At 42.9% G+C, this 27,919-nt stretch overlaps 1 protein-coding gene across 9 annotated transcripts in view; it reads left to right on the plus strand.

Moving 5' to 3' along the window:
- Positions 1-27,919, plus strand: part of ppp2r3a (protein phosphatase 2, regulatory subunit B'', alpha) — a 315,951-nt gene that overhangs the window by 256,411 nt on the left and 31,621 nt on the right. For all 9 annotated transcript variants that reach the window (XR_011344060.1, XM_069896596.1, XM_069896592.1 and 6 more), the window contains 3 exons: positions 18,473-18,547; positions 22,685-22,771; positions 23,883-24,039. Coding sequence is in view for 8 of the 9 variants with exons in the window: in XM_069896596.1 (XP_069752697.1) it covers positions 18,473-18,547; positions 22,685-22,771; positions 23,883-24,039 (319 nt within the window). In the remaining variant the exon portion in view is untranslated. The remainder of the gene's footprint in view (positions 1-18,472; positions 18,548-22,684; positions 22,772-23,882; positions 24,040-27,919) is intronic.

Raw genomic sequence — 27,919 nt, forward strand, 5'->3', positions numbered from 1 at the left:
TCCTTGGCAAGTGATGATCAGAAATCAACACTTCTGTCAGTTGGTCATGAATCTCACATGGAGGGATGCTGATCAGTCCTGTGAATTAGAGAACAGACTCTCATCAGTCACAACAGAGTACATAAACTTCAGCACAGTGGTAAAAGTTTTTTGTGCCTTTCGGCACAAAATCAAAAGATTTGTGCCTCCATACCCATGCAATTGTTTCATTAAATAGTGCACACTAAATTGTAGTTAACCTTTAGATTGCTCACCATATTTGTGGATATGCTTATTAGTAAATAAGAAAAGAGGATCTTAATACCCGATTGTAATTTTTGACAAAATTCTGTAAAAAACAGCTTGAATTTAGTGAATGATCAAGCAAGCATGAAAGGGAGCTTTTATTTCAAATTGATGGTGAAGAGTCCACATTGTGGGTGTTTGAGATCCCACATGACAACTGGCTGTGTTTCTGGGTAGTGTAGTTCAAGGGTTCTTGATATTAGAGGTCAAGCTAAGTGCAGTAAAATACTTATAATAGGGTTGTGCATCATGCATTGTCCACAATTCCCTGGAACAATGCAGAGATAAACTTCAGGGTGATGGTGATCTTCACTTTTGACAGAATAGTCCAGACCCATGTCTTTTAGAAACAGGATCACTAGGAAAAGAACTTCTTCAGGGTAGGCATCCCCAGAAGAAACTTTGCAGTGGAGCAAAAAAAAACTCTCAAAGACCTTTTAGAATGTCAGCGGGCTCAGTCCCAAAATATTGGTCACTCTTTGCTACTTATACTGTTGAGTTTCTCCAACACTTTTCTGAATTGCAGTTATTGTTAATTTTGTACAGTAGATGGTGCTATTGTAGGAATTTACATCTTCGAATTGAAATAGTTACGCAATTAAATTCTGTTTAATTATTTGTGCAAATGCAACCTTTTAACATTCTTACCTATTGAGGTGGAGGTGGAGGGTACCAGAATCCATCATGTGCTACAGCTAAATAACCAAACAAAATTTTAATTATATATAGCCATAAGCAGATTCAAAACACAAGTTTTTTTTCAATTGCAAAAAAAGTAATGATTAACAAATTTCTGATCAAGTAGGAGGGATTGATAGAGAGGTTTTTTTGCACCAGACAGCCATCTTTTGGTATGGCCAATTACAATAATATTGGTGAGTAACCAATAAAATTTAATTGCCTTTGGGTTACAGACATCATGATGAAGAGTCATTGAGTTCAGCAGCATAGTAACAGGCCCTTCGTCCCATCTTGTCCATGCTGACCAAGCTAGTCCCATATTCCTCAAAACTTTCTAAATGTCTTTGGAATGTAACAATTGCCCCTGCTTTCACCACTTCTTCTGGCAGCTCATTCCATATACCCATTACCCTTTGTCTGAAGAAGCTTCTCTTTAGGTGCCTTTTAAATCTTTCTCCTCTCACCTTAAATTTATGCCTCTGGTTTTTCTTCCCCTGCCTGGAGGGAAAAAAAATTGTGGCTATTTACCTTGTCTCTACCTCTGCTGAGGAATCAGACTGAATGATTCCCACACGATTATAGTTCCTTTTGATACCCAACATGGCCCTTGAGAATTATATTGGAAATGAGTTGGGAAGTCAATCTCTAATTTAGCGATCTAACATCCATTTCCCTTCTATATCCAATTTGGCTGAAATTATGCCAGGTGTATAATGATGTGGGTAACTTCAAATTATCCTCTAAAATGGCCAAACAAGCTACTCAGTTCAAGACTAATAACGAATATCATTGCCACATCCTGCAAACATAAACCCAACCAATATTTTTTCTTCAGCACTTAAAATAGTGATACCACTGTAATGTTAAAACTGATGTTTTGCATGCATTCATTAACATTTCCAATACACCTCTGCATTTGGCTCTGATTAATGCTATATATACTGTTGGAGAGAGCTATGTGTTGAAAACAATCACTTAGTATCATTCATTTTCAACTTTGGATGGAATGTTATCTTTGAGTGATTTCTTTGAATATTTGGGACTGAAAAATTGGGAAGTTGGCATTTGGCAGTGATCAACATCATAGCTAATCTGGGTTTCAAAAGAAAACTTGGCATACATGTCAGGAAAGCCATTTAATAACTCTCATCCCATGCATGAATTGATTCAAACAACTCTATCTGATGTGTGGAGTAATTGCATTCAGTTGGGACACAAATTAAATATGATATCCAAAGTGGTATGTTTACACAAGAGAGAATGCCTAGAGTCAAACACACTAACAGTTTGTATGCCAACCACAGCAGGGGTTCAGCTGAAATACAGATAAGGTAAAAGAAAGTAGTCACATTCTAGCCTTCAGCTACATTTGTGATTAGAAATAATTCATGTAATTTAAAGTTATCAAGATGACTTGGAAATCTTCTTCAAATGACAAAATAGTTAACATTCAATTATCTTGCATTTGAGCATAGATAAGGACAATTATGAGTATTTGTTTCACGTCATTTGACCTGCAGAGCAAATGAACTAGAAAGTTATTTCCCTGAGGTCTGTGCATATATCTTCAAGATTTTTTTTCATTGCAATGCCCTTGAAATCTTACCCAGACCATTTTTTTGGGGTCAAAACAAATTTTGCTTCAACCTTCAATTACCTTACCTACAGACAAAAGGAGCTGGTTGTGAGGAAGCGCCACCCCACACAAACTCCACAAGTGAGCCCACACTAAAGATTATCAGCAAAGTGAAAGAAACAGAATGCAAATATGCAGGGTCTGACATCAGAGCTCCACAGGCAGAATGAGACATTTAAGTTGATACCACAAGTGATAAATCAGTAGGCCCTTTCAAACTGCCATCTAAAATGGGGTTAACCGGGCAAATTGCCCGGTTAGAGCCCCAGTTACAAAGCAGACTCAGTCAACCACGTCAGAATCCAACTGGGTCCCTGACCTACCTCAGACGTAGTCAGGGAACCCAGTTAAACTTACCTAGGTCGCGTCCACAGGCGATTTGAAAACGAAAATGGCTGACCCACCTATTCCGGTGACGTCGGTGCTTACATCACTGGGCAGGAAGAATCTGAACATCCGACAGTACTTCCAGTGAGTGTGTGTGACACTTCATTGCGGGGGCGAGATCCCCCTGCAATTTAAAAGGTGCTTCCAGCACCTTTGCCTAGTAATCACACCTGGGGCCCAGGAGGGCTACCCAGGTGCTACAATTTAAAAGAGGCTAGGGTGACCATCAATACAAGGTAATGGAAGATTGCTGGTGATCATTATTAACTAATGGGTACAGGGAGAATGCAAACCTGAAGGAAGCAGCAAACGTAAGATAAATGGGTGTGTGCCCACACCACTTGATAAAGTCTTTGTTTTGAATAATGTAATTATCTTAAAGATTATGTCATTATTTACTTTTTAAAAATATTTTTATTGGTATTTAAAGTATAAGCAATTGAATGGAAAAATTATACAATGTGCTACAAAATTAGGAAAAAAATTATAAATATGATCATAATTAAGAAATCCAGAACACATTCTTAATAATGAAATAAAACATAACAAAAAAAAACACAGGGAAAAAAAGAAAGTAAAAAAAATATTTAAAAACCCCCCTTCCTCTAAGCAAGGTTGAAAATAATGCCTTCTTGGAGAGTGACAACACGGTGCCAAGATTCCTGAACAACTTTAAATCTTAAGATTATGATAATAGTCCATAATGAGCCCCATGTCTTTTGGAATTTAATATTTGAACCTTGATAGCATATCTAATTTTTTTCTAGATTTAAGCAAGACATAATATCATTTAAGCCACTGTGCTAAGGACAATTGTATAGGTGGGGTATTATCTTTCCATTTTATCAAAATTGCTCATCTGTGCATGTAAAGTAAAGGATAAAATTTGGCTCTGAATGGAAGTCAGTAATACATCACCCATTGAGATATTCCAAAAAGAGCAATTAAAGGGCAAGTTTCCAATTTTAAATGTAAAATTGCTGATAAAGTTTGAAAAATAGCCTTCCAAAATTTTTCTACGCTAGGACAAATCCAGAACATATGAACAAAGCAGCCTCATCTGTTTTACATTTGTCACATAAAGGAATCATAACTGAATAAAAATGGGACAGTTTAACTTTAGAAATGTGTGCTCTGTGGAACACTTTAAATTGCAGGAAACAATGCCTTGCATAAAAGGAAGTAGTGTTAATTAAATTAAAAATAGAATCCCAATCTTCATTGGACAGCAAAAGGATCAAATCCTGTTCTCAGGCATTCTTGGTTTTAACTAACAAGGCTTGCCTTAAATTAACCACTTTGTCATAAATAAGAGATATCAAGCCTTTATAAGGAGGTTGTAGTTCAAAAAAATGTATCAAGAATTTTCGCCTCAGGGATCACAGGAAAATCAGAAATCTGAGATCGAACAAAGTGTTTTATTTGTAAATATCAAAACAAACGCTGAAATCTGAAATAAAAAACATTAACTCAAAATGTAACACAGTTTCTCTTTGCATAGGAGCAACCTGACCTGCTGAATATTTCCAGTATTTTCTGTTTCTATTTTGGTATATAAATTAGCAATCCAGAGAACTGAAGTTTCCTAGTGTTGAATTAAAGTCCCAATACTAGTTGAGGAATTTAAATTTAATTAATTAAATAACCTGGATTTTTTAAATATAATAGTGAGGAACAAATAATAAGCACCCATCCAATTTATTAATGTCCTTCAGAGAATGCTATCAGGAAGTCAGCCATTGTTGCTTGCTTTGGCCAATGTTTGAATCCAGTCCCATAGCAGAAGAGTTTGGCTCTTAAGACCTTCAAATGAACTAGCAAGGCATCACTTGTAACCACCAATTCAGGGAAATTAGGGATGGGTATTTAATGCTGTCCTTCCCAGCGATGTTCACATGAGAGGAACAAAGTGATTTATATAGGGCTTCCTTGAGCTCTGGAATTTCAGTTAACCTGAAAATTTATCAATTCCTCCAGTACTTAATAAGATTATGCAAAAAGTCTAATACCTTGAACACAATTAAAATACAGAAAAACCTGTTAATTTTTGCTTATGCGAAATGAAATGTAGAATTTTCAAATTTTAGCATTTGTTAATAATAATTTGTACAATTTATTTAAATAGGCTTGTCCTTGATCAGTATTGCAATCTTAATGTTTCGGAGATTATATAGCATTGCGCCTTTCTTTATATATTGCAAATTGAAAATGTCAGTGTTTCAGTCATTACATTTAAAATTATTCAGAAACGGAGTTATTCATGTGAATTTGGCCAGAGGAGATTTGCCCTCTTCGTAACTGAAGCACAATGGCCCCATTTGTTTCCAGTGGCACAGAAGAGACCAACATTGTAGACTAATTACTGCAAATATTAGTGCAGCCACATCCATCATAAAAGTTTTAAATAATGATCTTGAGGTTGTGTGGTCATTGCAAAAGTCTGTATATTTCTCTCTCAGCTCTACTTGTAGAAGAGTTTAGTTATTAATCTCACCAAAAAGGACTTGCATTGTCTGGTTGTGTGGAAGAGTCCAAAAATTTTTCTGTATTGTGCTCAAAACTCGGAAACCATTATTATCAGAGATCTGTCTGTAATACTGGCTATAATCTCAAGATTGCAATCTTAAAAGCTTATGCTGCAGAGTGGAGGATTTATACACAATGAGAAATAAATTGTCATACCAATAAATGCATGGTATGTGTTTGTTACACAGTGATCGTTTATATGCAAGTCTGCTATTGCAAATTTCATTAAAACCCAAAGTTTCAAGCACTACTGAATGGCCATCTCTAGAGCATATGGAAGAACATATGTCTTCCACCTGCTGCCACCTGATGGCCAAATAGCTGCCTTACCTGTAGGAAAACAAATGTTAGAGCTTTCAACAATGTTTTGGTGGATGGAAATGATTCTCTTCCTGATCCTGCTTCAGATACTTCCACATAATAAACACCTTAGTTCTATGCCACCTTTATAGACTTGGGGTGTTTCCCACAAGGGTGTAAGATGGGTGCTGATTCCTGCCCCGTAGCATGGACACTGTCTTAACAGAGTCAATTAAATTTTAAGACAGAAAGTTTGCAAATAGGAAAGCAAGTGGAAACAGACCACTTGGTATTGTCCCTTTGCATCTGTTTGTTTATGCCTTTGAAAGATTGACTTTTTTGGTTGGTTTAAACTCATTTTTTTAAGTTAATGGCAATAAAATATGTATTAGATGTAGAGCAGTCAGCGGATAATTATGAATAATTAAATCTGTGGTTAGAGCTTTAAACTTTTTTTAAAAAAAAGAAAGTTGTGAAGGAAGATGTAGAAAGATAAAACAGAAAAGACCATGTAGTTAATCTGTCAAGAATGAGCAGACTGTTAGCAAAAAGGTGGAAATGTGATATGGATAAGAATGAAATTGCTTTCTCACTACAGGTATAATTTCTTAACAAGATAGATGATTTAATAACACACCAGTCTGAATTCATAGCTATTGCAGTGACATGGTGGCATGGAGATTGAAGATGGGAATAATAATTTTGGAAAATACAAAAGGAGTAGTAAAGGAAATTGCTATGAGAGGATGTAGAATTGTAAGAATTTTTCTATGAAATAAAGGAAAAGCAAAACAGAAGTAAGGCTGGAGCTGTTGAATACTGAGATGGAAATTGGATTGGAAACTTTAAAATAAAATCTTGTGGCGGCCCGCAATTGCAGAGATCGGGCTGGCACATCACACGACAGCAGACGTGGACAGAGATCTCTGTGTATGTGTCTTTCTTTGTAGCGGTCAGCTACAATTGATGACCCTGACAGTTTAGAAGGAATCTAAACCTAGTGATGGAGAACGAAGCAGCAGTCAGCGCAGTCGGCCTGAAGCTCCCGACCTTCTGGGCAGTTCGACCTGGCGTGTGGTTCGACCAGGCGGAGGCTCAGTTCCAGATTCTGGGCATCACAGCAGAGACCACCCAGTACTACAATGTGGTTAGCACCCAGGATTCACAGACTGCAGACAGAGTTGCCAACTTTATCCACAAGCCACCATCGGAAGGCACTTACACTGCCTTCAAAGAGCTATTAACCAAGACGTTCAGACTCTCACAGCGAGAACGAAGAGCACGTTTGCTCCACCTGGATGAGCTTGGAGACAGATCCCTGTCGGGACTCATCAACGAGATGCTGGCCCTCCTGGGAGATGAGCAGCTTGGCATCATGTTTGAGCAGTTGTTCCTGGAACAGATGCCTGAAGACATCCAACTGCTCCTGGCAGATGCAGATTTCACTGACCCCCCCAGAAAGTCGCAGCACGGGCAGACATTCTGTGGAAACAGAAACAGAATTGCTCGGCTACTTGGGGCTCGTAACGAAGTCCCGCAATCAGACCAGAACAGTCCCAAGCAAGGAACAGCAGATGAGAGGCAGGAGCGAGTTCAGCGACAGATGGTGCTTCTACCACCGGAGATGGGCCGCCAAGTCCTGCCGATGCCAGTACCCCTGCGAGTTCCAGGGAAACAAGGCTAGCCGTCGCTGATGGCCACAACAGCTAGCCACCAAGAGAGCCTCCTATACGTCTGCGACCGCCTGTCCTGCAGACGCTTCCTGGTGGATACAGGAGCAAAGGTCAGCGAGATACCCCTGACATGGTTGGACACTAGGCGCAGGCTAGCGGGACCCATGTTGAGGGCTTCCAACAACAGTAGTATATGAACATATGGCACTCGTAGGGCCGAGCTGCAGTTCGAGGGCAGTCACTTCTCGTGGGAGTTGACGCTGGCCGCAGTGGAACAACCACTACTTGGAGCGAATTTCCTGTGAGCCCACAGCCACCTCGTGGACCTTAAGGGTAAGTGACTCGTTCACACTGAGCCTACCAGACCATTGCACTGAGAGGCACTGGGTTTCCGGCAATGCACCTGGACTCCATCCACAGTTTGGAGGATGAGCTCTTCAAGGTGCTAACGGGATTCCCAGCAATCCTTTCCCCTCAGTTCATAGCAGAGATGCTGACACAGCGTCAGACATCACATTCCTGACCAAGGGGCCACCTCTCCACGCAATGGCAAGACGACTTCCCCGGAGAAGCTCCAACTGGCCAAGGAGGAGTTCCGCAAGCTCAAGGAGTTGGGAGTTGTTCGACGGTCAGACAGCCCATGGGCCTCGCCCCTGCACATGGTGCCTAAAGCAACTGGGGCAAGAGACCATGTGTCAACTATCGCCACATATCCAGGATTTTGCGGCAAACCTGCACGGGGCAACAATATTCTCAAAAGTGGACCTCGTGCAAGGATATCACCAGATCATGGTGCAACCTGATGACATCCCTAAGATGACCATCATCATTCCATTTGAGCTGTTCGAGTTCCTGAGGATGCCATTTGGGCTCAAAAATGTGGTACGAACATTCCATCTACTGAAGAACACAATGGGCCGGGACCTGGACCGTACTTTCATCTACCTTGACGATATCCTGTGGCAAGTAGAACCCTACAGGAACACCTTCAGCACCTCCGAAATCTCTGGAGTCGTCTGCAGAAGTTCAGCCTCACCATCAACCTGGCCAAATGCCAGTTTGGCCTGAACACCACCGACTTCCTGAGCCACAGGATTACAAAGGACGGGGCCACACCACTGCCCAACAAGGTAGAGGACATCCGCAGCTTTTCGAAGCCCAGTACAACCAAAAGTCTGCAGGAGTTCGTGGGGATGATAAACTTTTATCACTGGTTTATCCCAGCAGCTGTCTGAGTGATGCACCCTCTGTTCATCCTGATGTCCTGCAAGGAGAAGGACTGACCTGGGATGGCGAATCTGCACGTGCGTTTGTGGAAACCAAAGAAGCCCTGGCTAAAGCTGCACTCCTGACCCACCCCAGACCAGATGCACCCATGGCCTTCACAGTCGATGCTTCAGGATTGGTGAAGTCCTGGAGCAGCAAATAGAAGGAAGTTGGTGCCCAGTAGCTTTCTTCAGCAAACATCTGCGGCCCCCTGAACTAAAGTATAGTGCTTTCAATAGAGAGCTGCTAGTACGTACTTTGCCATCTGCCACTTCTGGTACTTTCTTGAGAGAGGGGCTTTCACGGACCACAAACCACTGACTTTTGCCCTGGCTAAAATCTCCGATCTCTGGTCAGCCTGCCAACAGAGACACTCGTCTTGCATCTCAGATGTCAAGCACATCTCGGGCAAAGACAACGTGGTCGCGGACGCCTTGTCAAGACACAACATCCACTCCCTGGTCAACGGTCTGGACTTCACAGCACTGGCAGAGGCCCAGCAGCAGGATGACGAGAACCCACAGTACAGGACCGCTGTCACAGGCCTTCGGCTTCAGGATGTTCCAGCCAGCACAGGTACTACCACCCTCCTGTGCGACATGGCCACTGGGCAGGTTCGACCTATTGTCCCAGTAGCATGGAGGCGAGGAGTTTTTGACTCCATCCATGGGCTGCCACACCCATCCATCAGGACTACTGTAACAATATTAATATTTGGGGAGAATTTATAAGATTTAGAGTAGATCACATACATTCACACATTTTAAAACAGATCTTATTTGAAAGACTGAAGAAATGCTGAAGATCTCTGGAGAATTGTAAGCATCTTTCACAAGTAGGTGTTAATTGAACTGACGTCATAAAATGCTTGACCATTGTCTTGCTGGAGTCATGCTGTCTATCAGTACCTTTCTGCAAAGTGCTCACAGAAAGGTCAATTCTGGATTGTTTACCTAAGATATCAACAGATGGAGCAGAAGAAAGTACTCCTGTTGTTTGCTGGAGAAGATGGGGGATGTGCAAGACATGAGTCACATGCTCTTTCTGGAGTTTCAGTTGGAAAAGAGAGAGAGTTGAATTAACAGCTCAGTCAGTCAGTCAATGTGTGGGACACTGGCAAGTAACTGAAAAGTGCAATCCAGGGAGAACTGTTTGAAACTGATGAAAGCAAGTTCCAGAGCAGTAGATGGCTGGAAGTGCTATCTGTCTGATGTTTCTCTTGAAATAGAATAAGGAATGGAACTCTGTGGTAGCTTGAAGAAAGAGGTTACCATCTAGAAGACCCTGATGGGGCAAGTTTCATCAACAAGACTCTGAGGTGACTAGTGGTGATACCTCAGTTGTGGAAATCCTGGAGCAACAATTATCTCTCTGCAAACCCTACAAGAACCTTCCTGAGTGGTAAACATTTACCTTTCAAGCACCAAGCCTGGTGAACTTCATACATGTTAAATTCTGTGCACAGTATGGTGATTGCCTGCAATCAGAGAACTTGGAAGAAGAAGTGAGATTGAACTGTGAACCAAAGAACTTTTCTTGAGTTCATACACACCTTACATACACGTGCGCTTAGAATTAGAAGGGGGTAATTTGGGTTAATACAGAGTATAGTATAAGAATAGAGTTAAGTTAAAGTTTGATTCTATTTTCTTGTTTGAAGTTGATTAAAAATAACTTTTGATTTTGAATGCCACTTGCCTTGGTGAATGTCTATTGCTGCTGGGTTTTGGGGACTTTGGGGTCGTAACACTGTGGTCCAGCTGGTGGCCAGTGAGTACATGTGGTGTGGATTGCACAAACCAGTCCAGGGGTGGGCCAAGGCGTGTATGCAGCGCCAAACAGCCAAAGTGCAGCAACACACCAAGGTCCCCCCACAGCCTTTCGAACCAATGGAACGCAGGTCTGACCACATTCACGTGGACATAGTGGGACCCTTGCCAGTCTCTCAGGGTTTCTGCTACCTGTTCATAGTGGTCAACCGCTTCACCCCGGTGGCCAGAAGCAATCCCCCTGGCCAAAACATTCACCAGGTCCTGTGCCAAAGCAATCCTCTCATCCTGGATTGCAAGATTCAGACTGCCACAGCACATCACTTCTGACCAAGGCACACAGTTCACCTCCAGTTTGTCGACCGACATTGACAACCCGTGGGTCGCTCAGCTACACCATATGATGGCATACCACCTGCAAGCCAAGGGCATGGTTGGCTGTTTCCATAGGCCCCTCATCCCCAGATTCAAGGGCCCCAACTGGGTGGATGAGCTACCATGGGCACTACTTGGCATCCGAACAGCGCCGAAAGAAAACCTCCACGCATCCTCTGCTGAAATTGTCTGAGGAGCCGCACTCACGGTTCCCGGGGATTTCGTTCCACAGGCCAGAGGACAGAAGGAGGAGACAACCACCTTCCTGGACAGGCTGCGCGAAAAGGTCAGTAACCTGGCTTCGATCCCACCCTCCAGACACGGACAAGCCAAGTCCAACATCCCCAAAGAACTCGAGAACTGTGAGTACGTGTTTGTACGCAGAGGACCCCACTGTTCACCACTGCAGAAGCCATACGAAGGTCCTTTTCAAGTCACCCGGAACAACGGAGCCACCTTCGAGCTGGACTCAACCCTGCCCACACAGACCCAGTAGAACCCGTGGAGACACCAACACCTTGACACAGAGACAGACCACAAAAAACTTTGGGGACTATACCTATGGACACTATAGACTGTAATGCCAGTTCTGGTGGGGGGGGGGGGGGGTGTGGGGGGTCATGTGGCGGCCCGCAATTGCGGAGATCGGGCCGGCACATTGCGTGGCAGCAGATGCAGACAGAGATCGCTAAAGCGACTCCCATGACAACGAACCGACTGGGGTAGAAGCTGGGGCAGCATCAGACCAACAGCCCTAAAATGGTGTTGGCCAAGCTGCCCAACTAACTCAGCAAAAACAGGCTGGGGAAGAAGGGCGTTAATATGCATGGATGTTCCCGCCCGCTATTGTTATTCATACGGCTGACTCAGTCAATCAGCAAAAACGGCGGGAACTTGAACAGTATAAAAGCAGCCTTTCCATCCCTAATAAATGAGTGAGCTTAACCTGCCACACTATGTGTGTGTCTTTCTTTGTAGTGGTCAGCTACAATATCATGAAGTACTTTGTTTCAATCCTCTGCTGTAAAGACAGATCTTCTTTCTTCTTTGGCTTGGCTTCGCGGACGAAGATTTATGGAGGGGGTAAAAAGTCCACGTCAGCTGCAGGCTCGTTTGTGGCTGACCAGTCCGATGCGGGACAGGCAGACACGATTGCAGCGGTTGCAAGGGAAAATTGGTTGGTTGGGGTTGGGTGTTGGGTTTTTCCTCCTTTGCCTTTTGTCAGTGAGGTGGGCTCTGCGGTCTTCTTCAAAGGAGGCTGCTGCCCGCCAAACTGTGAGGCGCCAAGATGCACGGTTTGAGGCGTTATCAGCCCACTGGCGGTGGTCAATGTGGCAGGCACCAAGAGATTTCTTTAGGCAGTCCTTGTACCTTTTCTTTGGTGCACCTCTGTCACGGTGGCCAGTGGAGAGCTCGCCATATAATACGATCTTGGGAAGGCGATGGTCCTCCATTCTGGAGACGTGACCCATCCAGCGCAGCTGGATCTTCAGCAGCGTGGACTCGATGCTGTCGACCTCTGCCATCTCGAGTACCTCGACGTTATGGGTGTGAGCGCTCCAATGGATGTTGAGGATGGAGCGGAGACAACGCTGGTGGAAGCGTTCTAGGAGCCGTAGGTGGTGCCGGTAGAGGACCCATGATTCGGAGCCGAACAGGAGTGTGGGTATGACAACGGCTCTGTATACGCTTATCTTTGTGAGGTTTTTCAGTTGGTTGTTTTTCCAGACTCTTTTGTGTAGTCTTCCAAAGGCGCTATTTGCCTTGGCGAGTCTGTTGTCTATCTCATTGTCGATCCTTGCATCTGATGAAATGGTGCAGCCGAGATAGGTAAACTGGTTGACCGTTTTGAGTTTTGTGTGCCCGATGGAGATGTGGGGGGGCTGGTAGTCATGGTGGGGAGCTGGCTGATGGAGGACCTCAGTTTTCTTCAGGCTGACTTCCAGGCCAAACATTTTGGCAGTTTCCGCAAAGCAGGACGTCAAGCGCTGAAGAGCTGGCTCTGAATGGGCAACTAAAGCGGCATCATCTGCAAAGAGTAGTTCACGGACAAGTTTCTCTTGTGTCTTGGTGTGAGCTTGCAGGCGCCTCAGATTGAAGAGACTGCCATCCGTGCGGTACCGGATGTAAACAGCGTCTTCATTGTTGGGGTCTTTCATGGCTTGGTTCAGCATCATGCTGAAGAAGATTGAAAAGACAGATAAACAGGCCAGAAGAGGCAGGAGTGTGCAAGTTAAAGTAAATCATTTCAGGAAATGTTAAAAATCAACTGGAAAAATTAACCAGATTAAAAGCCAACAAATCCTTAGACACTTTAGTCTAAATTTGAGAATTCTAAAAAAGCTGGGAGCAGTGATATATGATGATGTTGGTGAACCATCAAATGTTAAAAGTTCTAGCAGAGTCTCAACAAATGAGGAAGCAGAAAATGTAGCTCAGCTTCTCAGGAAAGAGCTGAAACAGAAGAATGATATGTCATCTCATTGAAGCCTCTAATGTTTGAAGTGACTTGACAAGTTTGATACTGAAAGCTTTTTTTTTCTCGTACCTTGAAACTTTTAAACTATAGTGTGTAGACTCGTATTAAGGGTCAATATTTAAAGTGAAGTCAAAGTATATTGTCATTGAGAGGTTGTGATTCCTTGAAACTCTAAACAAAGAGCTGTTTACTCAATTGTTAAATATATTGAAGACAGATTCATACATTTTTCGAAAACAAGGGAATCGAGCATTTTGTAACTGGGGAGTAGGGAATAGAAGAAGAAATAAGATGGGAAATAAGCTTATCTATGAAAGGAATAAATATGAGGAGCCTTAGTGCTTGCTTTTGTTACTTATTAAAGTAACTCCCACTTCTGTTCAGTCATAGCACTCGTATCTCAGTCATTTTCCTGATTTCATTGTACATTACTTTGTTTAAAGAAACCGTTGTAGCGTTCTCACTATGCAAGCATGGAGAAGAACAACATGCACACCAAAGCCTTGGAAAACAACACTGATTTATTGCTCTGGCCGTCGTGCTTATAGGGGCCCCAGGTGCTGACATCAGGGCACTGCGTCATTGGAACGCCGGCTGGGACTGGCCAGCGTTCCCACCCCCCTCCCCCCATCTTCTCACCATGCAGAGGTTACCTGGGACAACGGCCATTGTCACCCTCAGTTCCACCTGGTCACTGCGTTCAGTGGTCATTTTGTGTGGCAGTCCGTGTCTCCTTGTGCGGGCTGCTACATGACCCCCCCCCCCACCCCCCCCCCCCCCCCCGCAGATCCGCTGACTGGGACATTTTTCCATAGACTTGTGTGGTCTGCCCCTGCATTGCTGGATAGAAGTGGAGACCAGCTCATTGCAGTCCAGACGTGCCGGTTTCAGGCAGTCAACAATAAAAGTCTCCTTATTGTTAATGTTGAGGACAAAGGCTATCCCTGATAGCCCTGTAGGGTCACCGTAGGGGCGGCAGGTATGCGCCCCTTCTCACGTTCTGTTTGGGCTGGTCGTGTAGTGGACACAGGATCACAGACCCCAGTTTCCACCACAAGTTCTCGAGGGTTATTGCAGGGGCCATGAACTCCCCGGAAATAATCAAAGGCGTGTTGTAGACCATCTCTGCTGCCGAGCCATTGAAGTCCTCCTTCAGCATGGTACAAATCCCCAGCAGGAACCAAGGCAGTTTTCCACCCAGTTGGGAGCACTCCACCAATCCATTGACCTAAGGGTGATAGATATGCCGTGGTGTGGTGGAGCTATGTCCCCAAAATGTTAGCCAGCGTTGCCCAGAGCCCAAAAGTGAATTGTGCCCCCCTGTCCAAGTTTAGGTGCTCAGGGACCCCAAATCTGGACACCCATGTGTTAATTGTTGCCCTGGCGCAAGTTTCTGTGGTGGAATCAGCCAACAGGACCACCTCTTGCCACCTCATGGAGTGGTTAACCATGGTCAAGAGGTATCTCGCCCCATGGGAAACCCGTAATGGCCCCATTACGTCAATGTGTATGTGGCTGAACATGCGGCACACTGGTTCAAAGTTTGTGTGGGCGCTCTCATGTGAACCTGCACCTTGGAGGGCTGACAGTTCGTGCCAGTCTTGTCTCACTGCTGATGTATTTATGGAGGCCATGCCAGGCAAACCTGCTAGCCACCATTTTGACCATGGCATAGATTGTAGGGTGCACTAGGTTGTGGATAGCATCGAAAACTTGGCACCTTCATGCAGCTGGGGTGGGGGCTGCCAGTAGAGACGTTGCACCAGCAGTGTCAGATTACCTGGGCCAATGGGTAGATCCTCCACCCTGAGACCGGAGACGACTGTCCTATACACAGGGATCTCAGAGTCCTGCTGCTGTCCTTGGAACAGGGCATGTACTAACTCGATCGCGGGATGTGGCAAAGCATCGGCTACCACGTTGCTTTTCCCCACAATGTGCTGTATGTCCGTGGTAAATTCGGACACATACCTCTGTTGTCAGGCTGACCACAGATCAGATACCTTTTGGAAAGCAAAGGTCAGTGGCTTGTGATTAGTGAAGACCTTGAATTGCTGACCTTCAAAAAGTAACAGAAATGTCTTACCACCAGGTACAGCACCAACACCTCTTGGTTGAAAGCGCTGTATTTAAGCTCTGGGGGGCGGAGGTGCCCGCTGAAGAAGGCAAGGGGTTGCCACTGACTCTCAATGAACTATTCAGTACTCCCCTACTGCTGTGCAGGAGGTGTTGACTGTCAGGACGGTAGGTGTCTCCAGTCTGGTCTGGTGTGGACAAGCAGGAGGCGTTGGCCAGCTCATCTTTCACCCTGGAAGACTCAACGTTCCGTGTAATGTCTTTTGACTTGCCTGCCATCAGTGCAAAGAGGGGGCCTGCCATCAGTGCATGATGTGTCCTGCTGCCGGTATGAACCTGTGGTAAAAGTTTATTATACCGGCGAATTCCTGTAGCCCTTTTACCGTGTATGGCTTAGCGAAGTGCTGGACCGCCTCGACCTTATCGGGGAGTGGTGTAGCCCCATGTCTGTTTATCCTATGCCCCAGGAGTCGATGTGTCCAGACCGAATTGGTACTTCATGGGATTGATCATCTGCCCAAACTAACTTAACCAGGTGCAAAGTTGTCTCAGCTGGGCAGCGTGGTCTTTGCGGCTGCAGCTGGCGATAAGGATATTGCTCAAATAGATAACGCAAATGGAAGGTCCCGGTCCATTGCATCCATCAGCTGCTAGAAAGTTTATGTCACACTCTTTAGACCAAAGGTCATGCGGAGAAATTCAAACAAGCTAAAGGGGGTTATGATTGCAGTCTTGGGGGTGAACTGGGATTTGGTGGTACCACCAGATGGCATCCGTCATGGAGAACTCCCGTGCCCCATGCAGGTTGGCGGAAAAGTCTTGGACCTGGGGCACAGGATATCTGTCAGGTGTGGTGGCCTCATTGAGGCAGTGGTAGTTGTTGCATGGTCTCCAACCCCTGCTGATTTGGGCACCATGTGGACGGGGAGGCCCAGGGAATGTCAGAGCGCCGTACTATCCCAACTTCTTCCATTTTCTCAAACTCTCCTTTGCTAGGCTGAGCTTTTCGGGAGGGAGTTGGCACACCCTGGCGTGGAGCGGGGGGGCCCCTCGGTCAAAATGAAGTGCCTTGCCCCGTGCTTTGGCTCGGCCTTGGAGAACTGTGACACCACTATCGAGGGGATACTCTGCCAGGATGCAGGCAAATTAATTGTCTGAAAGTATTATAGTGCCCAGGTGGTGGGACGTGTAGCTTGGCTTCCCCCAGTGGCAGAGTCTGAAAAGATCTGGTGTGCACCAAGCGCCGTCCCTTGAGGTCGACAAGCAAGCAGTGGACATGAAGGAAGTTGGCCCCCAGTACTAGTTACGCCACTTCCGTGAGGGTGAAAGTCATGTAAAGCGGCTGTTGCTGAAACAAAGGGGAATTGTGCAGGTCCCAAAAGTCCAAATGAAGGAACTGTTGGCTGCCCTCAATGCTGAGCCATGCTTGCCGTTGCGGGTGTTCAAGTCCTGCAGGGGGTAGGATGCTTATCTCGGCACCAGTGTTGGCCAGGAAACATCTGCCTGTCAAGGAGTTCCAGACGTAGAGGAGGCTATCATGTGGGCCAACCACCACAGACATCAACACCAGTTGCCAAAGCGTTTCCCAGAAACCCTTAGGGTGGGCGGCATCGACAAGCCCCCGCACCCCTTTGCTTATGGTAGTAGCATAGCTGTCCCCAGTATTAACTTGCCTCTCTGCTGGTCTTGATCTCACACGCAGCTGTTCGTGAGGCTTGCTGATGTGGTCTTCAATGGTGCTGGTGTCCTCATTCGCTCTCTAGAGCATGTCCGCCCAGGGTGCGACCCTCCGAGGGTCACTGAAATTCTCGTCCATGAGCAAGTGTCGGATATCCTCGGGCATCTGCTCCAGAAAAATATGCTCAAAAAGCAGGCAAGGCTAGTGGCCCTCGGTTAGAGTGAGCATCTCGCTCATTAGGACGGACAGGGCCCTGTCCCCCAATCTGTCCATTTGAATCAATCAGGCCCAGGAAGGGCCTTTGAGGGCCATGTATTTTCCTTGGTCCAGAGGCTGCCGTAGGAATCTACGACCTTTGCAGTTGTGTCCTGATCACGATATAGAAGTAGCGGGTGTCATCAGCAGTGATGTGCCAAAGCTGGAACTGAGCTTCGGCCTGCTCGAACTACATGTGTGGCTGCAACATCCAAAGCGTTGGGAGCCTGAGAGAGACCACTTGATCCATAATTTTTGGGTCTGACTGCCGGTTGGACCTGTTGGGGTCACCAATGTAGCATTCCCGCTATGCAAGTGTGGAGAAGAATGACACGCACATCAAAGCCTTGGAAAACGAGATCAGTATATTGCTCTGGCCATTGCTTTTATATGGGACCCAGGCGTTGGCATCAGGGCCCTGCATCATTGGAGCGCCGGCCTGGGATTGGCCAGCATTCATACCAGTCTTCCCCATCTTCAGGTGTGGAGTTCACTTGAGATGCCGGCCAGTGTCACCACCCCCCCCAGGTCCACGCAGTTGCAACATTTGTCGGCCATTATGTGAACCAGTCCGTGTCTCCGGACACAGGCCGCTACACTCTACCACTTTCGCATCCTTATCCTCTTTCACAGCAGTTCAGCTTCTCACTTGAATATGGAGTCAGGACTGTTGATGTGCTTTTAAAAAATAATCTTCAGTGGGAGGAGTTCAAGAATAAGTTACTCAGGAAAAAAATAAAGCAGCATTTTATCACAGAAGCTAATTGATATCTAGATTTCTCATCATGCAGAAATTTGTCGATGTTGGGTTAGTTCAAGCTTTTAAGATTGTGACGGAAATAATTTACTTATGTAGGGACATCAAGGGAATAAAGAAAATACACATAAAATTATATTGAGTTGCAGATGTGCCATCTGCCTAATGGCAGAGCATGCTCAGGGGCAGTGATATATGCCAATAGTATGTCCTGCGCCACGATATAATGGGATGGGCCTTTATCTGTGTAATGATGAGTATTGTTTATTTTGCCAGGTAGCATGATCCAGATGTAAAGACTAATTATATCTTTTTAATGTATTTCCTAGGATATTGTGGATACTCATCCGGGACTAACATTTTTGAAGGATGCACCAGAATTCCATTCACGATACATTACCACGGTAATATCAGGTTGGGCATGCTGCACTTCCAAACGCTGGGTTTCCAAAGGAAGTCTCTGAAGGAATCTGAAGTTCCCAACGTCATCAGTCTCTCTCTGATGACTGTTTATTGTTTTTGTTATTCCAAAAGAGTGACAAAATTTTCAAAGGGTACTTCTGCACAGTGATTTGAAAACAAGCATTAGAATTTACTTGCAGAATAATTAGCATGGAGATGTTCCTGCATTTTGTAAGTATTCTTCATTGAGCTGTCATTTCCAATCACTTCATCTAAAATTGAAAAACAAAAGTCTGATAAAATTTTTAGAAATATTTCAAAGAAACATCAGTAATTCACTGGGGAGCAGTTAGGCAAGTTACTTTTGTAAGCTTTATCATCATGTTATACTTTTAAAAGGGAAATTAAGACTCCTGTGACATTTGCAGAATATTGTGCAAGATCAAGGGGCTCAAATGCTGCGTTAAACTCTTTCCTCTTTAGGAGCTCAAAACTTATGTCTGGGTAGAAAAAAAATTTTTGACTTTTGTATTCCAGTGGTTTTTTGTCTTCTCTAATTTTATTAATTGCCTTCTCCAATATATTTTCTCTTGTCGTGTATCTCAGGAATTTTACTAAAACGGATCTTGGTTTTTGATGTGACTGTGGTTTCGGGGCTAATGTTCTGTGTGCCCTTTCTATTTCCATTCCTTCCTGCATTTCTGGCATTCACAGGATTTTTGGGATCCATTCTTTATAAATTTTTTCATGTCTTTGGCCTTCTTCATCTTCTTTAAGGCCTACTATCTTTATATTGTTTCGCCTACTATAGTTTTCCATTATATACATCTTCTGAGCTAACGACTCCTGTGTTTCTTTAACTTTTTTGTCACGTTCTTCCACATTTTCTAATCTTTTCTCTACCTCTGTAATGACCAGCTCTATTCCACTCTCTTTTTCTTCTGTACTTTTCATTTTTCTTTTCATTTCACTAAATTCTAGTGTCAGCCATTCTTTTAATGCTTTCATTTGTTCTTGAAATTTTTTTAAATCTATGTAATGTCCATTCATTTTACCTCCTATTCCTCTGCAGAGCTTGGTGTTCTTCTTCTTCTGTGTCTGCTATTGGGTTTGTGTCTTCTATTTGTCTTCCTTGTACCTGTCTCTTCTGACTACTTTCTTGTTGAGCTGCTTGTCTCGGTTTGTTGGGTTTTTTTTTCCATGGTTTCTTGATGTTGGTCCTCTTCTTCTGGGCTGATTATCTGTTGTGTCTCTAGTTTCCTTTTTTCTTTCTCACCCCTCCCGTTCCCGTTGATTTCTTTATCTTCCAGCTGGGAGCCCTGCTGTCGGGCCTCTCTCAGCTGTCCATTGTGGAGTTTCACTCCACAGCTGGTCCCCCCTCCCGTCAGTATTCTCCTTGTTATGTGCATTGCGCATGCACGATTCTTCACGCATTTGCAGTTGTGCACCCCTTTTTGGCTCCTTGAGCCATATTTGTAGTCCTGCGGTCGGTGGGTCACGACCCTGCAGCGTCTCCACTAACCTCGAGGAGTGGGCTACTCTTTCCACGGTGGGTCCCTGCTTTTTCGTGCAGGTAAGGCACCTTTCTCTTCCGGCGTCTTTCTTTCTTCTTTTCTTCCCATTGTTTTTGTCTTTTCTTTCTTTGATGCCATTTTCTCCTCACCTTTATTTTTTATTTGTTGTGATTTGTGTGTCTGGGGCTTTGCTTTTTCTTCACTGTTTTCCTTCTTTTCTGGAGAGGGCTGGTATTCTCCTACCGGCCACTACTCCATCACTTGACTCCTGAAGGGCACAAATGTTATGCTGCCAAAACCACCCCAACATTTGACTAGCATAGTGGAATTGCAACCCTATGATTCCTGAAAAACCTTATGGGTTGATGTGATTCATTCTTATCTACAATGTGTATGTGTGTTAGCTCTGCAGAGGACATAAATTGTTACTTTAAATACTTGCTCATCTCATCCAAACTGCACTATTCTGAACTTAAATTCACTCTTTCATAGAGGTACAACTTAAATATTCAACTCTTAATGAATTCAGTGTTCCACAGTGAAGCCGTCTTCACTAGGCCGTCCTTGTATGATCAAGACTGGTATTGGGGACAGGAGGCTGCCAGCATTACTTACTGAGGAGTGTAGCCTAGAAGAGCCTTGTCAGTGGAAAGAGAATGGAAAATACATTTCCTAATCCATCAATGAGAAATATATAATTTATGCAATGGTTATTGGTAGATTAAACTCAGGATCCCACAATATAGTGATATTCTGTGATGGCACTTGTCATAGTTATTTTCCTTGAAACTTAGGATACAGAGACACTTTCAATCAACATTGTTTCAAAGTGCTCTACCATTTAAAAAAAACATTCATTGGAAATTCAAGTTTATCCATGGCCTGCCCTGGCGTATATATCTCTTTGTTGAGCTGTGAGTTCACTCTGTAATATTCAACCAGATGACTGCAAGAATGAATGCAGGTCATATTGCTAATATTATCTAGCATTAACTTGAAATACTGAGTTGCTCTTGCCAAAGTTATTTCTTTTCTACACCAACTTCTTCCAACTATAGAATTGGAAAGTAGCTTTTTCTCTGAATGCCTTGTGGAATTTGGGAGAATGATAGCTTGGCATGCTTCAGTTTTGATCCCTGTGGATCATGAAAATGTTATTGGTCTGGAAAGACAAATTCAGCAAGTTTTAGCCACTGTTTGTTTTCTGGCAGAATCTGTGGCTTAACTTGGGATTTGATTCTGTAAGGCAGATGATTTTTTAACCATATTTAAATTGGTTAAAGAAAAAAATGGTATCTCACTTCACCTGTTGGCAACAGAACCCATTTATCATAATAAGAAATTTACCTCTACTGTATATACTCGTATAAGAGCCAAATTTTGTAGACCTTTTTTTAACTGTTAAATTTATGGGTTGGACTATTACATGGATACTACTTTTGAGGGGCTAAAATTCACACTAGAATCTAAAATCAGTATCAGTAGTAGAAGTCCAATTGACCTCTTAGCGAATAAAGAACAAAAACACAATGATTTAAAGTAATAATAAACTCTGCACATCAAAACACACGTCCTACCACAGGAGAGGATAGGAACGCAGGATATATCTGCATTGTCGGACACATCGGGAGTTTCGATTGGCAGGCAGCCTGAGCCGAGGCGAGAGTCTGCATTCGAGGTGTTGGGAGCTCTGATGGGAAGACGGCCAGAGCTGAGGCGTGAGTCCACGTTGGAGGCATCAGGAGCTCCGATGTCCAGGAGGCTGGGGCCGAGGCATGAGTCCATATTGGTGGTATCAGGAACTCCGATGAGTGGATGGCCGGAACTGAGGTGTGAGTTTGTGACTGAGACGTCAAGAGTTCCAGCTTGTGGGCAGCAAGGTCTGAAGCGAGAGACTAGAGTCGACTTTTGCATTAGATATATGGAAAATCCAGATTTTGTGGCCAAAAATATGATGACTTTTACATGGTATCAACTTTTACATGTATATACAGTAATTGTGGATATCCCATGATCTGATTTCTCCTGTCCTTGGTTTCATTTGTTGTTTTAAAGGAGTTAGAGCTGCTGCTTCATGAATTTATTCATTTTCGTCAAATTCTGTGACAACATTTCTCAATAGCTAGTATCTGGATAGGAAATCCCCTTCAGTGACAAAAACGAAGAGGGAAAGGTTTTGAGGTGGCAGTGCCAGATAAATATTCAAATTCATTCGATCACCTCTCAAAAAAGCAAAGGGCTAACAAAGGCAGCCACTTGTGCATGCATGAGTAAGTGCTCAGGATTTTAAAGTGACCATGTCATGGAAAGATTGAGAGTGCTCAAAAGGTTACCTTTATCATGTGACTCTCCTTATTAGGTTGGTACTCATTGGTTTGCTTGATGTATGAATAATGTTAATCCCTTGGTTTGTTAACAAGTTCAAGTGAAGTGATTTAAAATAGAATGGTAATTTCTCCTTGGAGATCAGGCACATTGAATGGCATTTGTGGTTGGCAAGACTATGCTGTAATTTGTAGAGGATGGCTGTCTAAAATGCTGCCTGTTTGCCCTTTCTCTTGGGAACTGGCATGGTTTGATTTCTGTTGAGCCCCATGGTGAAGGTTTATTTTTCTTTATCCCTAGGTTATACAGAGAATATTCTACACAGTTAACAGATCCTGGTCTGGCAAGATAACCCTGACAGAACTGAGGAAGAGTAACTTCCTGCAAGTAAGTAAAAGTAAAGATTTATCACACTCTGTCAGGTAGTCCATTGTTATCCATGACAAGGTTGAGAACTTAAAATCAAAAGTTAGAAATACAGAAATTCACTGATCTTCATTAAAAAGGATACATTTCTTCCTCTGGAAACCTCAAATTCTTAAATTATACTAAAAGAGACTATTTACAATCTCCTCTATCCACTCATGGATACTTCTTTATTTATACAACTACACAATGATTCAATAAATAAAAAAATATCCAGAATGACAGGATCCCAGCGGTAGCCGATAGTAATTCAAGATTTATTTAAGTTTGATCAGATCCTTCTTAGCAAAGACTCTTTCAGAGAAGAGACTCCTCTGTTCCATGTGGTCTTTCAATCTTTGATCCTGTTCATAAATAGGGAATTGTGGCAATTTTTCTTAATTATGTAGGTAGAAATACAGCATTGTTTATTTACATAATATCTGCAGATATAAAAACTGACATAAAGATTCTTTGTTGTTCGTGTAAGTTTAGGATTATCATTTGAAGATTTTGATGTAACCTAATAATTCAAATTTTATTTGAAAGCATGTTGGCCCAGATTTTGTCAGCATATTCCCTTTTAGGTTTATCTGTGTACATTTAGATATTAAAATGTGTTCCGCTAAAGATTTTGGAAACGTGAGCAAAGTAAGGAAGGGAGCACTGAGAACATCCAGCACCTTGGCAAATAATTGAAGCAATAGTGAATATTTTTAATAGGTAAAGCTTGAATCCATTCACATGCAGAGCATCTGGTTTCGTAGCTCTGGATGTTTGTGCTTTCCGCCCCCACCCCCTCCCCCAGGACCCCAGGTGAGACCAGTGCTGATACAGGGTCATCATATTCCAGCTCATCTCTTCCTTCCATACCCTAAAATGCAGATGTAGACATCGGAGATGACTTGCCCCTCTTGCTGGTGATTCTCAGCTGGCAGGAGTTTTGCAGTTTGTTACCAGTTCCTTACTTTTACTGATTAAACTCAAAAGTGTGCAAGCCATCCAGGATCAGTGTAATACTGGGGGAAAAAATCCAATTGTTGCTCATGTTCCTACTTTCTAACATTCACCTATTGTTGTTTGGTTTTCCTAGACTCTTGCCCTCCTAGAGGAAGAGGATGACATTAACCAAATTACAGACTACTTCTCTTACGAGCATTTCTATGTAATTTACTGTAAGTTCTGGGAACTAGACACTGACCATGACCTCTTTGTTGACCAGAAGGACTTGGCCAGACACAATGACCATGGTAAGTAATCCTATGGTTAGTGAAGCAATATGTCTTGAATTTTGTCTATTAGATTTTCTGTGTAATAATTGCATGTATTAGTATACCTTTTAAATCTCACTGAGAACATTTTAACTACCATATTTGATTATATATAAGACCCACCTTTTTTTCCCAAAAAAATGGATCAAGAATACTCTTCTGGGTCTTATATGTGAAGTTGAAATTAGGGTGAGTAACACCGACAGAGATCATTATCGGTACATAGCTCACTAGCATCACTGCCATCTATCGTTGGGGGATGCTAGCGGGCTGTCTGGGGGGTGCTTGGCAGTGGGATCAGTGTGGGGGCTGGTGACAGGCTGTTGGGAGACTCCTGGCTCCCCACTGTTCATCCCTGCACTGGTCCCATTGCTGCCCCCCCTCACCAGGGCAACGGGTCCAGCATGAGGACTGACAGTAGTAGTTTGTTTTTATAAAATGTTTTCTGCTATAGCTAAGCTGCTTTTATTTATCTTGTAAATTACAGCAGTATTATTAAAAAGTGTTTTCCTGTTCTATTTGTGTTTTGTCCAAGTTTTTTTCTGCTATACTGTAGCTACATATTTCAATAACATTAAATGCTTACCCGTAAATACACTAACAAAAATCATAATTTTCCCTGCTGAAATGGGGGGGCTTTATATGCCTGTAAATATTGTATGCCATCAAATATGGTAATTTAAGTATTGCAATGTTTTCCAACTGTGAAACTCACTTTTCTCTGCCCATTCTGACAATAATGAGTCAAGCTCAAAGTATGATCACACGTACAGCAACTGGTCATCAAAACCTTGCATGAGATCACTCATTTGCCTCTGGTCAGCATGAGTGATTAAAAATTGTATTTGATACTGTCCTTTAGTAACAATTTTTGATAATAAGTTGATTACTGGACAGTTATTAGTTGTAATATGAGGTGATTTTACTCTTTTAAGGTTAAGTTACAAAAGTAGTAACTCTAATTTTAGCTTGCAGCATGCTTGAGAGCATCAGTTTTTCCCGAACTCCCATATGTGAGCCTGAGATGTTCAAGATTATTTTTGCACGTACAAAGGTGCTCTGAGAAAGTTTGTTTCGTGAGCAATCCAGCTAGTTAACCATTCTTAGTGCAACTGGAAAAACAGAATGCAGAATGTTACGAGCCCAAAGGACCCCAAAATCCATCAGCAATAGATACTCACCACGACAAGTAGTTATTTAAACAAAAGTTGTTTTTAATTATCTTTAAACATGAAAACAGAATCAAACTTTAACTTATCTCTATTAATTTAACTAATCCAAATTAACCCCCTTCTAATTCTAAGCCCACGTGTATGATGTGTGTGTAAATTTAAGAAAAGTTCTTTGGTTAACAGTTCAATCTCATGTCTCATTCTTCCAAGTTCACTGGTTGCAGGCAATTCTTATAGTGTGCACAGAATTTAACATGTATAATGTTCAGTAGGCTTTGGTGCTCGAAAGGTAAATGTTTACTGCTCAGGAAGGATCTTTGGAGGTTTGCAGAGAGAGATTTGTTGTTCCAGGATTTCCACAACTGAGATACCACCATTAGTTACCTTAATGTCTTGCTGATGAAACTTTCCCCATCAGGGTTCTCCAGATGATAACCTTTTTCTTTCAAGCTATCACAGAGTTCCTTTCTGTTCCACTCATTCCAAGAGAAACATCAGACAGATAGCACTTCCAGCCATACACACACACACACTCTCTCTCTCTCTCCATCTTCCAACTGCTAGAAAGTCCATGTGACTCTCTCACTTGCAACAAAACCCCCACCAGCAAACAATAGGAGTTAATATTTTGCTCCCATCACTTTGCAGAAAGGTCAGAAGCCTCGTAAAAATGTTCAACACAGATTACTGTCTCTAGTCAATTCATTTGATGACATCATTTCAATTAGCAGCTACTTGTGAAATGTGCATAGCATTCTCCATGGTTTCTGTAATGTTACTAAATATGTTACTAATATGTGTAATGTTACTAAATATGTTACTAATATGTGTTTTAAAATGTGTCTATATATGTTACCTACTCTAATTTTATCAAATTCTCCCAATATTTATCTACATTACAAGAGTTACAGAGAGAGATCAGTTAGTATAGAACAAAGGCAATATTATTACTGATGTGAGGTAATGGTAGAACCTGTCCTTGAATCTGATGGTATGTCATCTCATATGTATGAATCTTCTTCCTGACAGTAGGAGGGTGAAGAGAAAGTGGCTAGGGTGGAATGAGTCACTTTAATGCATTGGTTGCTTTTCCAAGGCAGAGAGTGGGAGAAATTGATCGTGTTTGGAAAGGAGAAGTTTGTGTGATGGTCTGAGCTGCATTCACTACACTCTTCCATTCCTTGCAGTCTTGAGTGGATCAGTTCCCATGCCACACAGTGATACACTCTGACAGGATGGTTTTGGTGGTGCATCTGTACAAGATGTTGAGCGACACTGATGATGTTCCAAACTTCCTCAGGCTTCTGAGGAAGTAGAGGTGCTGATGCACTTAGCTGTCACATCAACATGGAGAGACAACACAGGTCACAGGAAATATTTATTTCCTAGAAATAAGAAGCTATCTACTATTTCCACCTCGGCACGATTGAAACAAACAGCAAAGTGAACTCCACCCCTCTTCCAGAAATCTATAACCAGCTCCTGATTTTTGATGACGTTGAGGGAGAAGTTATTTTCCTGGTACCAAGCTGCTAGTCCTTCCCTCCCTTCTATATTCTAATTTGTCATTGTTTGCAATCCGATATATGATGGTAGTATCACCTGCAAATGTAATGGTGGATTTGGAGTGGTGTTTGGCCACACAGCCTTGGATGTAAAGGGAGTGGAGTAGAGGACAAAGTATGTAGTCTTGTAGGGCACTGCTGTTGAGGTCTATCGAGGAGGAGATGCTGTTACCAGTGTTCACAGATTCTGGCCTGTGAGAAAGGAAATGTTGGATCCATTTGCAGAGAGGGGTGCTGAGACCAAGCTGACAGAGTTTGAGGATGAGTTTATTTGGCACTATTATGTGGAAGTCAGGGCTGTAGTTAATGATTAGTAGTAATAATAGAATAATATGATTGAATTAATGCGGTAAGTCATCTCTGAACCTGGTATCAATGCCAGGAGGATGGCAAAGGGGTATTGAATGCATATGCAGCAGGCAGAATGGAAGGCTGATTCGGATCTTGGTCAGGAAAGAGGAGTAGAAGGATAGAGAAGGAAGATTGGCTACTGACTGGGCATGAATCTGTGTGCAACTGTTCTTGGGAAGCAAAATATGAATCCAAATAATAAAACATCTTTTAATAATAGGGTTTAAAATTACCAAAAGCACAAAAGAAAGTAGACAGAAAATCACTTCTGGAAAATACTTAACGATTTAAAAAAAATAATTGGTTTTCAATAATTGTTCTTTTCCTGGTTTAATGCATTCTGATTTTATCAAGTAACTGTTCATCAAGAAATCGGTTATAATAGCTGTGGCTTCAATTGCTTTTGACTGTACAGGATATCTCCATAAATCCTCAAGTTTAATCTTTATGATTGCAGCATCATTGCCTGACATTTTGAACTCGCTTCATCATGGTTTTTCATCAAAGCTCTCTGCTAAATTTCAGGAAATATTGGGAGTGTTACCCTTAATTCCCTTTCTTTTTTCTTATGTCTACTATTGCTATCAGATAAAACCTGATCAAACCTGACATGTTAAACAGTGCCTTCTGTTCTTTTTCCAGAAACTCTGCTTATGGACAGCCTTGCAAAATCATTCCAGCCCTTATATTTGATTCTAAAAGACTAATTGAAAAAAGAAAACCTTTGTAAATAGTATAACCTCTAACCCGATCATAAGATCAGTAAAATGA

The sequence above is a fragment of the Narcine bancroftii genome, chromosome 9 (assembly GCF_036971445.1).
Source record: "Narcine bancroftii isolate sNarBan1 chromosome 9, sNarBan1.hap1, whole genome shotgun sequence".
Lineage (NCBI taxonomy): Eukaryota > Metazoa > Chordata > Chondrichthyes > Torpediniformes > Narcinidae > Narcine > Narcine bancroftii.